This window comes from Pseudogymnoascus destructans, assembly GCF_001641265.1.
Source record: "Pseudogymnoascus destructans isolate 20631-21 unplaced genomic scaffold scaffold_15, whole genome shotgun sequence".
Taxonomy (NCBI): Eukaryota; Fungi; Ascomycota; class Leotiomycetes; order Thelebolales; family Thelebolaceae; genus Pseudogymnoascus; species Pseudogymnoascus destructans.
In genome coordinates this window covers 951,242-965,615 of record NW_020167534.1, presented here as the reverse complement: position 1 = coordinate 965,615, position 14,374 = coordinate 951,242, and the positions used below count along the sequence as shown (strand labels likewise).

At 49.1% G+C, this 14,374-nt stretch overlaps 7 protein-coding genes across 7 annotated transcripts; 3 read left to right on the top strand and 4 right to left on the bottom strand.

The window, feature by feature from the left end:
* Positions 1 to 281: 281 nt before the first annotated feature.
* On the bottom strand, positions 282 to 1,168 carry LCL3 (putative endonuclease lcl3; the record flags this gene model as incomplete). Its single annotated transcript, XM_024468458.1, has 2 exons — positions 282 to 749; positions 797 to 1,168. The coding sequence occupies 2 exons, from the start codon at positions 1,166 to 1,168 to the stop codon at positions 282 to 284; spliced, it is 840 nt and encodes a 279-aa protein (XP_024322737.1).
* Positions 1,169 to 1,549: 381 nt separating this feature from the next.
* On the bottom strand, positions 1,550 to 2,721 carry VC83_04829 (uncharacterized protein; the record flags this gene model as incomplete). The annotated part of the gene is made up of 5 exons (XM_024468457.1): positions 1,550 to 1,681; positions 1,736 to 1,836; positions 1,885 to 2,307; positions 2,364 to 2,605; positions 2,660 to 2,721. 5 exons carry the CDS (start codon positions 2,719 to 2,721, stop codon positions 1,550 to 1,552), a joined length of 960 nt encoding a protein of 319 aa, XP_024322746.1.
* A 217-nt stretch (positions 2,722 to 2,938) lies between these two features.
* Positions 2,939 to 6,025, top strand: VC83_04828 (uncharacterized protein). The gene is made up of 2 exons (XM_024468456.1): positions 2,939 to 2,981; positions 3,034 to 6,025. The coding sequence occupies exons 1-2, from the start codon at positions 2,965 to 2,967 to the stop codon at positions 5,891 to 5,893; spliced, it is 2,877 nt and encodes a 958-aa protein (XP_024322747.1). The 5' UTR covers positions 2,939 to 2,964; the 3' UTR covers positions 5,894 to 6,025.
* A 314-nt stretch (positions 6,026 to 6,339) lies between these two features.
* VC83_04827 (uncharacterized protein) lies at positions 6,340 to 7,662 on the top strand. The gene is made up of 4 exons (XM_024468455.1): positions 6,340 to 6,446; positions 6,506 to 6,801; positions 6,859 to 7,179; positions 7,230 to 7,662. Exons 1-4 carry the CDS (start codon positions 6,348 to 6,350, stop codon positions 7,600 to 7,602), a joined length of 1,089 nt encoding a protein of 362 aa, XP_024322789.1. The 5' UTR covers positions 6,340 to 6,347; the 3' UTR covers positions 7,603 to 7,662.
* Positions 7,663 to 9,251, bottom strand: SPO20 (Meiosis-specific subunit of the t-SNARE complex). The gene has a single exon (XM_024468454.1). The coding sequence runs from the start codon at positions 9,122 to 9,124 to the stop codon at positions 7,805 to 7,807; it is 1,320 nt and encodes a 439-aa protein (XP_024322790.1). The 5' UTR covers positions 9,125 to 9,251; the 3' UTR covers positions 7,663 to 7,804.
* A 478-nt stretch (positions 9,252 to 9,729) lies between these two features.
* Positions 9,730 to 12,534, top strand: VC83_04825 (uncharacterized protein; the record flags this gene model as incomplete). Its single annotated transcript, XM_024468453.1, has 1 exon — positions 9,730 to 12,534. One exon carries the CDS (start codon positions 9,730 to 9,732, stop codon positions 12,532 to 12,534), a length of 2,805 nt encoding a protein of 934 aa, XP_024322791.1.
* A 323-nt stretch (positions 12,535 to 12,857) lies between these two features.
* VC83_04824 (uncharacterized protein) lies at positions 12,858 to 13,273 on the bottom strand (the record flags this gene model as incomplete). The annotated part of the gene is made up of 2 exons (XM_024468452.1): positions 12,858 to 13,136; positions 13,208 to 13,273. 2 exons carry the CDS (start codon positions 13,271 to 13,273, stop codon positions 12,858 to 12,860), a joined length of 345 nt encoding a protein of 114 aa, XP_024322792.1.
* Between the last annotated feature and the right edge of the window lie 1,101 nt (positions 13,274 to 14,374).

Below are 14,374 nucleotides of genomic sequence, written 5' to 3'. Positions count from 1 at the left end.
CATAGAGGGTGAAAGGGATGTCCCGTGAAGGACTTAGTACCGTGCTATTGTTGACAGGCGGCATTCTTTCATCATAGGGCTGGTCGTAGTGCTGGCAGGAGGGTAGCCATCTGGAACATCATTCCGGGCTGAGATGCGTTGCCTGGTCTTCCAGCCCATACGGAGTCCTGGAGGGTGTCGTCCCCAATGACCGAACATCTCCTTTTTCTGCTTGTTACATCTGAGGCGCTGCAAGGTCAGCCTTCGGGGCAGGATATGTTAGACTTTCCCTGCAATCAAATTCATTTCCCGGACCCAAATATGCTTGACAAGATGCTCTTAACAACAGGTTTCTTTTGCTTGGCCTTTGGTTCTTCGGTTCCCCCTGTTCTGGTCTTATAATCTCTTGGGCTTTCATAATCCTTCTGTGACCCGGCCCACATGCCCTTCTTTTTGGACTTCGCCCAAGCCTCAATGCTCCTGTAATTATCCTCCTTATTTCCAAACTCTGCGCCGGATTTCGCCTCATATACCGTCGCGAGTCCTGCTTTCAACATCTCTCGTCCAACGTCGCGTCTAAAGAGGCCATTTCGGACATAGACCGTGGCTACCAGACGGTCGTACTGATCGCGTTTATAGATATGAACTCGTACCCTCCGGCCCAATATATATGACCTGAGCCAGGCAAGAGCTTCTCCGGAATATGGCTGTGCTGTTTTACCGAAATGAGCCGCCTCGGGCGCGTCGACGCCGGCAATGCGAACAGCAATCTACAATTTGTTAATATAATTAAACTAGACGCGGATAGTATACTTACGGTGTGTTTTCTCAAATCAGCTGCCTTCTCCGGGACTTTTCGCAGCCAGCCCCAACCTGCCAATCTACCTCCAGGTGTATGGAACAGGTGAAAGTTATCGCCATCTCCGACCCTCGTCACAGTCCCGAACAGACTCCTCTTCCTGAAGAATGCGGGTTGTACATGAGTCGCATCGGGGATCCGCCGTAGGTATAGTCGGTAGACGCGAACGCTCAACAGGATTGTTGCCGTCAACAAGACAGTTGGGACCACCGTTTCCGGGTTGGCATAGTTAGACCAATTGGTGGCATTGAGAGTATCAGCCCAGGCGATCTGTTGCTTCTTGTTGCTATCTTCGTTTCCGGCGTCCGAAGACCAGGGCGGCCATCGCATTGCGGTGGATTGTTAGCTTTAAGTGCAACAGAAGCTTGTGTGGATATATGCTCGCGACGGACAAAGGAGGTATTGGCGGGGTTCCAAGCTAGTAGTCCTTGGCGTCTTCTCCATGACCCTACAAGATATAAACTCAACACAACGCATGTAAGATATATTTCCGGTTTGATACTACTCGTTATCACAGACTTGCACTATATCTCATTTTATATGTTCGGGTTCGAATTAAGCTTAAATAACCTAGTGTTTGTCTCCCGAATTTCTATTGCCCAGCCAACCATCTACCTGGGTCTCAATCTACTGGAAGGGGCACTCGATTGAAAGATGGATATTGTTTGATTTCTAGCCTTTAAAAAAGAGGGTCCATACCCTATGACGCGCTCAGTTCCCCTGCACTTTGAATGTCCGGCCACTAGCAGTCTTGCGCTCCTTTTCCTCGTTCTCTGGACGTGCACGTCGTAATACCTGGAGGAAGTCGGCCGTCCGTCTACGCATTCTCGAGTGAATATATGCCTAGAGAAATCAGTACATAGAAACTAGTGAAACTTTTTCGTGTGGCCTTCATACCTTGGAAGCTTTGATGTGGTAGTGGAAGTAGTCACGGAAGGTTTGAATGTGCGAAATAACCTCGTCTCGTCGCTGTTTCGTAAGATGCCTGGGGAACAGAACTAGGATAGTCAGATTTAATAGCATAGGTACAACAGTGATATACATACCAAATGTAACGTAGCCAATCTCACCCGTGCCGGAGTCCTTTACTCCTGGAACACCTTGGAGCTCGAGAGGGGGGTCCGTCCTGTACAGTACTTGCGGCGCATTCTGTATCGCCCTTCGTCTGGCGTCAACAAACTCCTGTATGAATACCTTGCCAAACACTCTGTCCGTCTCTTCCCTGAATACAGTGCTAAAAATGACAGTGACTCTGTCGTGGCTGGCTTTGATATAAATAGCCTCCTCCTCGCGGTAGTGGATAGCTTTAACCTCACCACCCTCCCGTACGCCCTGCGGAGCTTCTTCGGATGTAAATTTAGATGATTCCTCGTGGAGAGCGTGATGTTCCTCGAAAGCTTGCTCGAATGGTGCAGCCACGGCGTTGCGCTTCAGTAGCGAAATGCTTCGAATCAATGCATCCCGTTCGCCTGTCAATTGAAATGTTAGCTTCAAATATTCGTCGTTATTTGAGCATATTTCAAACCCTGATCTTTCGGCAGGTTGTCCAAGTCCACCTGGACTGAAAAGTCGTATCCATTCTCTGGTGGAACGACGTAAGACCCATACTCTCGTTCCAGGACCTTTGTTGCACCGTGTTTGACAAGCTCGTCGTAGCACTTAATCTGGAGAGATACTAGAATTTTGGACTTTGATTCAGGTGTAGAGACATGGAAAGTAACTCCATCGAAGTCGGAGACTGTCTGGTCGATCGAAGCTGGAGGGGCACTGTCTGACAGTTAGCCTGTGCATTGGTTGAGAGGGCCGCAACTACCACCATACCCTGAGAAGCGCTCGGTGAGCACAGATTGTATATAGACATTCTGATAGTCTAGGAGGAGCATTTTGACTGAGGCCGCCCAAGGATCCGACTGGAGAAACTGCTAAGCTCGTAACCTTGGACGTACTGATACGTCAAGCTGTAGTGAGTTTGGTGGTGACGAATGTGGGCCCCGCAATCGATGGCTGGCTGATTGCGGGTGGTTGTTGCCTCAGGTTGTAACAAGGTACTGATAACGATAAAGAAATCGAAAAGCCGCAAAAATAAATCTGGAAGAAGACAATATCTTTTGCGCCGAGCAGAAAATATGGTCAAATCATACTTGTAAGAGAAACTTTCCCCGATATTGATTCTGAGGCATTGCTGACCCTTTTAGGAAATATGAGCATGCGAGGACCTTCGGGCTCATTACTTCAAGCCATGCGAACGCAGTCTGGACTCTCGGCGACAATTCGTCAAGCAGCGCCCGGAACACTGGGGCTGGTCGAGCTGTTGTCGCAGCAAACGAAGAAGTGCTTTGCTGGGATGTGAAAAAGGGAGAGCTTTTGAGCCGCTGGAAAGCCAGTGACTGCAAATCACAGGTGACTGTAATTGCACAAAGCAAGACGGATCGCGACATTTTTGCTGTTGGTTACGAAGATGGCAGCATCAGGGTATGGGATTCCAAAATTGCCACAGTTATTGTCAGTTTCAATGGGCATAAGTCAGCGATCACAAAGCTTGCTTTCGACAAGTCTGGCGTGAGGCTGGCAAGTGGATCGAGAGATACAGATGTTATCGTCTGGGACTTGATCGCTGAGGTTGGGCTGTTCAAACTGAGAGGCCACAAGGACCAAATTACTGGACTGGAATTTCTGCAGCCGAGTGCACCAATAACTGCGGAGGACGATGAGATGGTCGTTGACACCGAAGATGGCGTATCGGAGGGTTTCCTTCTTACGACCGGCAAAGATTCTCTCGTGAAAATCTGGGATATCAGCTTGCAACACTGTATCGAGACACATGTCGCTCAGTCGAATGGAGAATGTTGGGCACTTGGGATCTCTCCTGATGGCAGCGGCTGCATAACTGCTGGCAATGATGGAGAGGTGAAAGTATGGTCGATCGACACCAATGGGCTATATGCACTCACAAAAAGTGTTGATAGGCCTCTCGACCGCCACTATCTCAATTCACGAGGACTTTTGCATAGGCAAGGGAAAGACAAAGCACTGGAAGTCACCTTCCACCCAAAACAGGATTTCTTTGCTGTCCATGGCTCCGAAAAGGCTGTAGAGATATGGAGAATCAGGTCACCTGAAGAAGTTAAGAAGAGCCTTGCCAGGAAACGTAAGAGGAGGCGCGAAAAGCTTATGGCGGCGGGTAAAGCCAGCGAAGAAAACCACGATAAGGCCGACGACGTATCAAGTGCTGATATCTCCGAGGTCTTTGTGCAATATGTCATCGTTAGAACTGGCGGTCGAGTTAAATCTGCCGACTGGATATCCGGCAAGTCGTCAAAAAGTGTTGAACTGCTCGTGTCGACAACAAACAACCAGCTTGAGATTTACAAGGTACCAACAAAGGAGAAGAAGGCTCAGGCTGAAGGAATGCCTGATTATACGAGGGCATTCTCAGTCGACCAACCTGGCCACCGAGTTGATATCAGAGCTTTGGCGCTGAGCTCTGACGACAGGATGCTGGCTTCGGCTTCAAATGGAAGTTTGAAGATTTGGAACGTGAAGACCAGGACTTGTATTCGAACTTTTGAATGCGGCTACGCTTTATGTTGCTCGTTCTTACCGGGTGATAAGATTGTGGTGGTGGGAACAAAGGCCGGCGAGCTAGAGCTGTTCGATGTTGCATCTGCAGTACTAATTGACACAGTCAAGGCACATGAGGGAGCAATTTGGACACTTCAAGTGCATCCTGACGGAAGGTCCGTCGTGTCTGGTAGCGCAGACAAGTCTGCAAAATTCTGGAACTTCGAAATCGTACAAGAAGAAATCCCCGGAACAAAGCGCACGACACCTAAACTACAGTTAGCACACACTCGAACCCTCAAGGTTGCCGACGACGTACTCAGTCTCAAATTCTCGCCAGATTCTCGCCTCTTGGCTGTTGCGCTCCTTGATAACACGGTCAAGGTGTTTTTCAACGACTCTCTCAAGCTCTTCCTAAACCTATACGGCCACAAACTACCTGTTTTGAATATGGATATCTCCTTCGACAGCAAGCTTATTGTAACTTGCTCTGCCGACAAAAATGTTCGACTATGGGGTCTAGATTTTGGTGATTGCCACAAGGCCTTCTTTGCCCATCAAGACAGTATTTTGCAGGTAGCATTCGTTCCGCACAACCAGGATGGAAATGGGCATCACTTCTTTAGCAGCAGCAAAGACAAGATGATCAAGTATTGGGATGGTGATAAATTCGAGCAAATTCAGAGGTTAGATGGACATCACGGTGAGATTTGGGCACTGGCTGTGAGCAGGACCGGGTCGTTCCTTGTTAGTGCCAGTCACGACAAGAGCATCCGCGTCTGGGAGCAGACTGATGAGCAAATCTTCCTCGAGGAAGAGAAGGATAAAGAGCTAGAGGAATTGTATGAGAGCACCCTGACAACCTTTCTAGAGAAGGACGGGGATGATGACGACGAAGCCGGCGATACAGGCAAGCAAACTATCGAAACACTCATGGCTGGAGAAAAGATCGTCGAGGCTCTTGAACTGGGCGTCGCGGACCACGAATTGATGGAAGAATATAAGCTGGAAAAGGCAGCCAACCCAAACACAGCTCCGCCGCCAAGGAATCCCCTTTATTTGGCTCTTGCCAACATCAGCGCCGAGCAGCATGTCATGACTGTCTTACAACGCATCAAGGCTGCGGCTCTTCAAGATGCTCTACTCGTCCTTCCTTTCTCTATCCTGCCACTTCTCTTCACCTTTTTGAACATCTTCACGGAAAGATCGATGAACATTCCATTGACCTGCCGGATATTATTCTCCATGTTGAAGATTCACCACAAGCAACTTGTTGCGAGCAAGTCTATGAAGGTCGTCCTCGATGGAGTACGAAATAACCTGAGGAAATCATTACAAAGACAAAAGGACCAGATGGGCTACAACCTTGCTGCACTCCGCATCGTTGGGACCCAGATCCAAGAACATGGCGTCACAGACTACATAGATGAAGAGACTTGGGAAGAGGCAGAAAACAAGAGGGAAAAGAAACGTGGGTTTGTCCATGTATCGTAAAAGTTGGGGTTTTATATGGCATAGAAAGATGCGTATGTAGGATTTGAAGCCGAGGCTATGATAGGAGTATGGGGAAGATAAATACCAGTTTAAATCTTATTTTTTCGTGCAAACAATAAATCCTCCTGGTACACATAATGATCCATAAATCCGACGCGAAATGAATCATTGTATGCGATAGCTGATATAGTTAGAAGAGCTCGACAACAAAGCATATCGCAATATGGGAGTTACCAGGCTAGAGTCAATACGACGTAGTCAATAAGTTACGATATTTATATTTCGTTAGTGTAGATTAACATAACTGATAAGGTAGGGAAGGTTGGCCCCACCAGCCGACGGGCCTCGGCAATCGATCAGTCCGTTATGTACGTCGTTAGTGCGGTTATTCTACAGATAAAGCCGCGGCAGCGCCGCTCCTTCAGTTTGGTAGATTTTTCTGTATATTCTCGAAATGGCAGGACGCGTGAGACAACCAATTGATGTGGCAGCGCTGGAGCGCTACATCTCCAAGTCCGTGCCGGAGATCAAAACTCCCATAGACCTCAAGCAGGTTCGTCCAGCGACAGATTTCCCCGCCACAATTGCCCCCATACTAAGCAGGTATTGCAGTTCGGTTTCGGCCAGTCGAACCCCACGTACCAAATCACTGGAAGCGATGGCCAGAAATTCGTTATCCGAAAGAAGCCTCCGGGAAAGCTGGTGTCCAAAACGGCTCACCAAGTCGAGCGAGAATATAGAGTGCTTCACGCCCTGGAGAAGACCGATGTGCCTGTGCCGAAAACATACTGTCTGTGCGAGGATGATAGTGTGATTGGCACCCCGTTCTATATTATGGAGTTCTTGGATGGGCGCATCATTGAGGATGCGGCCCTGCCGGGCGTGAGCCCAGCAGAGAGGACCGAGATGTGAGTGGCCATTATGAAACAGTTATGTTGGTTTGCCGTACTAATTTGAGATCGCAGGTGGCACGATGCTGTACGAACACTGGCGAAACTTCACAGAGTCAACATCAAGAGCGTCGGACTCGAGCAATTTGGCAGGGCGAATGGTTTCTACAGCCGACAGATCAGAACCCTCAGTACTATAATGGAGTCACAGGCGAAAGTAAAGGATATAGAAACCGGAAAAGCCGTTGGCCCCATACCGCATGTAGACGAGATGCTTGAGTATTTCAAAAACCCAAGCACTCAAGTGTCGGATAGGGGACACATCATTCACGGGGATTATAAGATAGACAACATGGTCTTCCATAAAACCGAGCCCAGAGTCATCGGCGTCTTAGAGTGGGTTTCCCATGCTATTAAGTTATACTACGCTGACAACAGAAACCTAGTTGGGAGATGTCAACCATCGGTCACCCTCTCTCTGATGTCGTCAACTTGACAATGCCATTCATGGATGGCCCAACCAAGCACAAGGGGTTTGTTGCCGGCGCCACCCCGGGCCTACCAACGAAGGACCAAGTCATATCTTGGTACGCAGAGATCTCGGGTTACAACCCGGAGCCAGATCTTCTGTGGGGTGCCGCGTTCGGAATGTACAGAAGCTCTGTCATCATGCAAGGCATCGCTGCGCGATATGCTGTTAGGCAGGCGAGCAGTGCGAACGCGAAGGATTATGCGGCCTTGATGGTGCCATTCGGCGAGCAGGCGTATAGGATATTCCAGCAAGCAAATGGAGCTAAGCGTTCGAAGGCAAACCTGTAGATAGGCTACCATGAAAAGGCATGGGGGGGTTCCAATTTTTGCAATTCATCGGAATGAAGGATAGGATTTATTGAATAACTGAATTTCACTATCATATGAAAGGCTAAATGCAGTGCTAGCCACCTGTGTGACACAAAGAGTATTCCCAATCCCCATATATTCTATCAACTAGTACCAGTAGCCATACGGTGGTATGTGTATCCTAACGAATACGATCCAACTTCGCACGGTTCATTGCAATCTGGTCATCCACACGATCACCCTTCACGCCAACCCGCCTAATAAGGTCGTCCTGCTCATCAAGCTCCTTACCCGTCGCCTGCGCAAGCAAATTAAGCCTTTGAGCAGCACCGTGCAGCTCGCCAAGATTGCCTTCGATTTCATCCTCCATCATATCATCCTCACTGTCCGCCTCAAACTGATACTTCGCACGCTCCGCCAGGCTCGCCTTGGCCGGCGCCTTCGCTTTATATCCCCTGTCTCCTGGCTGCATCTCTTTGAATGCACCCTCCATCCGTTGACCTGAGCTAAAGGCTGCCTGGCGCGTGGCCTCACGTTGGTCCCTTTCAGCATGGTGCTTGTCCAAGATATTTTGGTCACGGGCAGCCTTGCGGGATTGCGAAGTAAATGGGTTGGCCACATGCATGGCGAACATACTCTTGTTGAGAGTCTTCAGCTCGCGGGTTCGCTCCTCGGCAATACGGTTGTGGTTTGCAGCGAGATCGAGGTTCTTCTCTGTGTTGTGGATACGTTCTCCTTGGGCACCGAGACGAGCGAGGGTTCCACGTCCGGTCTCTTCGGCCTGGGATGCCATGCGGAGTGCGTTTCGGGTCGATGAGACATCCTCTTGCTTCATGAAACGGATTTCTTGTTTGGTCGCCTCCACATCCTCCTCCTCTTCTTCTTCGGCAGTTAATTGCCTGTCACCGTATGCACCATAGCCACTGTTGGCTCCAGCGTCGTAGCCGCCGCCAGGCTGAGCATTCTCCGGTGGTACGCTCTGTTTCTTCGCATTTCTGTCTTTGGCATCTCCAAATAGCGCATTTCTGTTGTCTTCAGTTGTAGCTGTGTCGGCACTGTCCGATCGTCCTAATCCACCATAACCGCCTGCGCCACGCGATTGTACCAACGGAGCCCCGCCGTATGGGCTGCTTGTGTTATCGTAGAGGTTCGAGCCATAGCCATTGGCACTTCCGTATCGCTCAGCGCCATACGCTGGAGGTGCTGTTTCCGTAGAAGTTGTGGATGCTGCATAAGAGTTGCTCCTCCCGGGCGCTGGTCCGTTGGGCAGGCCTCCGTATTGTGACCGCTGGCTGCCGGCACCGCTGCTGGTCGAACCGCTTGATTGTTTCTCTTGTCCTGGCTTCGCACCGTAATTGGCATACTTGTTTGTATCGACAGCGTATGGATCTGGTGATTGTGTGGCCTGTGCATATGGGTTTACAGAGGGGGAGGGGCGCCCTGAGTTGTTGTTATCGGCCTCACGGCTTTCCTTCTTCTTGCCAAAGCCGAATTTCTTCATCGTTGCAACAGGGTATATCTCTTGAGTTTTCGGCCTTTCTTTTTGGCCTGGAATGATAGAATTCGTGAATCTTATGTTGATATCAGAGTACGACGGAGGCAAAGTTACGGGACTGTGGCTGATGTCTGACGTGTGTATGAGGACCGATTGTCGTTTCAGCCGATAGTATTGCCCCCTTTAGGATAAGCTCGGGGTCTGGAAGTAGTGCATTATTTGGTGGGGTTGCCGCCTAGTATGCCTTGCCGCCTGACTCACCGAAGCCAGTGCCACCTTGCGGATCAACTATAACACCAAGAGCTCCCAAAGGCGTCGAGGGAGCTATAACTTTTCGATTGCGTCTAGAAAATATCTTTATATTGATTTTCATAGCAATGACTTGCTGAACTCCCGCCCTATATCGTACCTAGCCATCAATAACACGAGGAACGAATAGCTTCCGACATCAATCTTTGTCTGAACGAACCGATAAGATTAAAATGGTTAAACGATTACACACACTGCCATATATACTTATTTCCAAACGAATAAAAACTTTGATAGCGCCGTGACGGGCTTCACCAGTCGTAACTTGACATCTACCATATTGAAAAGGCGGGGAATTTGTTATGGCATCTATATTCTCCTTTGATCCAGATCCGCCGACGATATCCTCTCCATGGCTCACTCCAGCGAACGGATCGCCCAAACCGGAGACTCCGGTTTCTCGTGGAGATTCACGAACACAAGATAGATCTTTGCTCCTCAGTTCGAAAGCATCGGTGGGAGCGGCGAATGGCACATCATTGCAGCCTGGGCATCTCTCGGACTACAATTTTACCAAACTCGACCCAGAACCGCAAACTGGACCCGCTGAGTACAAATTGCATCTTCTTTTACGTCCAAGGAGGAAATATACGTCTTTCAGCACAGGAACGCATACAACTGCTCCACCGCAGTCCAAAGTAGGAACTGGTGAACCAGCAACGGCTCCAACAAATCAGTCGAGACAACATCGGCTTACGCAGCTAACGACTCAATTACTATGGAGGCTACAGCAATCATCCCCTTACCATGCCTCATCCTCATCGACTAGCGAGCTTATCGTGCCACAGCTGCCAGAGGCGATGGCAACCCTCAACATCCAGACACGGCCAGGTAAATTATTAGCTGGATTGGAGTCGAGCCGCGGGGCACTTTATGAGATTGGTGTTTCAGATAGCGGTGTGCTTGTAGGTTTGGCTAAGGATGAAATGGATGAGAGTTTGACAAACCTCCGGGCTATGGCTGCCAGCTTGGGATGTGTTGTAGAAGTTACCAGAATGGTTGTAGTCGGCGAATGCGAATGGTCGTCTGCAGAACCGCCTATACATGAGCCGCTCGATCTCTCAAAGCCGTCAAGGGGCCACACAGAGGATAAACTCCGGAAAGAAAAACTTTGGGTAGCTGAGGCATTGGTAACACCAGATCTCAGTTTGGTCAGCAAGGATGCAGGTCGTGCGCTATATATCGGCTCGCCATCCAGTGCTGCAACGACTGGAGCTGGGCTACCAACAGACTCGAACATGAACATATCTCGCGGATCGTCTACGGAGCAATTGAGAATCACTTTGACTGGACCTACAATTTCAGGAAAATCTTCTCTCTTGGGGACTTTATCAACAGGTACTCTTGACAATGGTCGAGGTAAAAGCAGACTCAGCCTCCTGAAGCACCGCCACGAGCTAGCGTCTGGAATAACAAGTTCTGTGGCCCAAGAACTCGTTGGATACAAGACTTCTTCTTCTCCAGATATCGCAGCAGAAGTTATCAATTACGCAACTGGTAACGTAACCACATGGACTGATATACACGCCCAATCCGAGAATGGCCGACTTGTTTTTGTCTCCGATTCTGCCGGCCACCCTCGATATCGGCGAACCACCGTTCGCGGTCTGGTCGGTTGGGCTCCTCACTGGACCTTACTTTGCGTTGCTGGAGATGGTGGAACAAACACCCCTCAGGGGGTCGGAGGAACATCGTCTGCACAGGATATCATGGGCAGCACTTTAGGAGCTGGAATTGATTTATCAAAGGCACATCTTGATCTTTGCTTGCAACTAGAAAGGCCACTTGCAATCGTCATAACGAAGCTCGATATCGCCTCTCGGACTAGCTTAAGAGAAACATTGGGTAAGATCCTTTCGGCTATAAAGGCCGTTGGGAGAATCCCGATGATTCTTCCTCCAGATCAAACGAAGGGCATCATGGAGTCCGACCTTCAATCCATACCAGATAAAGATGCAGATACAGTGAAGAAAATTGTTGGCACACTAAACCCAGACAACCTTACAAAGGTGGTGCCTATAATCATGACGTCTGCCGCAAAAGGGACGGGAATACGAATGCTACACTCTCTTTTCTGCAGTTTGCCAGTTCCAAGCACCCCAACTTCGCATGACTACATAGGGGAGGTTCTGAACCCCGAGCAGCCCGCATGTTTGTTCCATATTGAAGATACGTTTGCTCTCCCAGCGGCATTTGCCATGCAAACATCTGTCAAAGATACACATTTAGAAGAGGGAACAGTGGTGGCCGGGCATCTCAGATTTGGCTCTATTTCAGTTGGAGACAATATCGTTGTTGGGCCATTTCCTGCAGACTCTGGGAGTGATGATGGGACTTTGTGGCCGCTATCGTCGTCAACTGGAGCAAGGCAACACGACTCAGAATTCGACCTTGGACGATCGGCATCTCATCCATCAGCTTCTGAGCTCGCTCAAGCAGCACGACGTGAAGCAGCTTCGGCATCCGCACCCCCTGGCGAATGGCACAATGCGCACATAGTCAGCATACGCAATCTTCGACTACCAGTACATAACCTGCAAGCTGGACAAGTTGGGACCATTGGCATCGTGTTCGATATACCAGAAGTGGAGAACCCGAGAGACCCCTTTGAGCGGCGACCAACCCAGGCACCCCGCCTTCGAAAAGGTATGGTTCTGGCTATCCCAAGCCACCATATGAAGGACACTGGGCTGTCTCTCCAGGCAGTAAGCAGGTTCACCGCTTCGTCCAAAGACGAAGATATCAATTCAATCACGATTGGCAGCCTTGTTGTCGTCTATATAGCGTCCATCAGGGCATCAGCCCGCGTAGTTAGGCTCATGCCGCATGCCCCAGCTTCCGAAAGGGGACAGAATATAGATGACGATGAATCAAACCTTTTCGGGGATGAGGATGACGATCCTGGGCCTCCTATATTTGGCTCAGATGGAGTCACCGACGTGACGCTTGAACTTATGACAACCAGGGAGTGGATCGAGTTGGGCTCCCAGGTTCTGATAATGCCTGGTGGCGGTCATGGCTTATACTATGGCTCGGAGAGGGGTGAGAAGGGTATTGCTGGACTAGAGGGGTTTGTTGGGAAGGTGGTAGAGGTTGTAGATTGGTGATATTTGCCATGTTGGTGTTGACGACATACTATGAATATATAACGTTTTGGTTTTGTTTACTTAATATTACATTTCTGTCTTGGGTTCTTCAGACTTTCTTGAATCTGTTATGGGTCCCGATGTGCACATGGGAGAATTCCACCCAACTAGCTCTGCGAGCCTCGGCCATTGAAACCACCGCTCTCCCACTTTGTAGCTCCTTCGGTTTGTCGATAGTTTGTGACATTATTCCCAACCCTCGTATGGTATCTCCTTTGTTCTACACCCAGGTTCCTCCGTTATGGCATAGATCATCCGATCCTCATAATTCCTGGTCCGACCACCTATGCCCGTACCAACCCATACACCAGCGTCCATGTCAACACAAACCCACTCAACCCATCAATCAACCCTCCTGTCCACAGCGTCCACCCACTAACAAAATACCTCGTCGTGTCCAGTTCCGCAGCAGCAGTCGGGCGCACACGGAATACGTACACCAGCGTGGAGGTGATGAAGGTGAGGAGGGCGTAGAAGAGGAAGCCAGGGTATGATTCGAGGCCGAGAATTCCGGCGGCAATGCCGAGCAAAGAGGCTGTGAGGTTGTGTAGGTTTGCAAGGGTCTGTACGCGCGTTAGATCACGAAGCTCGGGATCTGAAGCAGTTCTGCCTGGCGGGGGCGGATGAGGGTTACCTTAGTGTTATGCACGATGCAATCCGGCACCAGCGGATTGATCTGTAGTTCGCGCTCCGAGATCATCTTGAACAGTCGATTGGGACCTCTGAGGTCAGATGCCCGGCGGAGGAGACGTGTTCGGGATCGGAGGTGACTGTTGGGGCCGGAGTGCGAGGTATTCGTATGGTTTTGGTGTTGGTGGTATAGGAGTAAAGGTGACGTTAGGGTCGCGGCTGAGGCTACCGGAAGCGCGGATTGTGGTGCCGGCGCTAATTGGGTGGTGGCAGATCCGACGACGGCTGTGTCGTGATCGCCGGGTTGTGGGGTTGCGGGTGAGGATTGGCATCTCACTTTCTAGAATCTATATGCTAGTACTCTGGTACATACATAGAGTTATACTTTATCAAAAGCCTGATAATTGACTCGGTGATGCCGATATATGCAGGACTTATTATTTTATTGTAATCCGGGCTATTTTTCAATCAATTTTATTATATCATATAATTTACGAGTATTGTGCACCAGTGCCGTAGGCGCCGGTTTGTGACTCTGCCTGCCGTAAGTGGTCATGTATTTAAACCTGTAAACATATTACGGACGAAATCCAAACCTAGTAAACGCCCGTAACCACCCGTAGCAACTAAGTAGAATAGTAGTATAGATAGTATTTCTAATTAATATCACACAATACCTTTGGATATACAACGTTATGTGTAATGTTATCGTCACCTTCCGGAAGTAGAACGTGTAAGCTAGCTACGGATGACGTCCGCGACATTGCAACGTAGAATTGCCCGTGACTAAATGTAGGTGCCTATAAATCAACTCTAACAAACTTAAATAACTAGCCTTGAGACTTATTAATAGTCATTGCAAAACATAACTAGACTAGAAACTGTTTACAGGTAAGGATGTGTCATACTGACATTCGTTGCACTCAGTTTGCTATCAAACTCGAGAGCAAACTTAGAAATCTCCTCCTCAAACCTACAAGTCACTATACATATTTTGGATTGTCACACCAACAACAAGAGCAATACTACTCAATGATTGCTACAACCCTCTATGATTCATTACACGTCATTGCTCCTTAGTTACTGGGCCGATATGACCACATAGCATATCTCTACAACCCTCTATGATTCATTACATGACATCACTCCTTAGTTACTGGGCTAATACTAC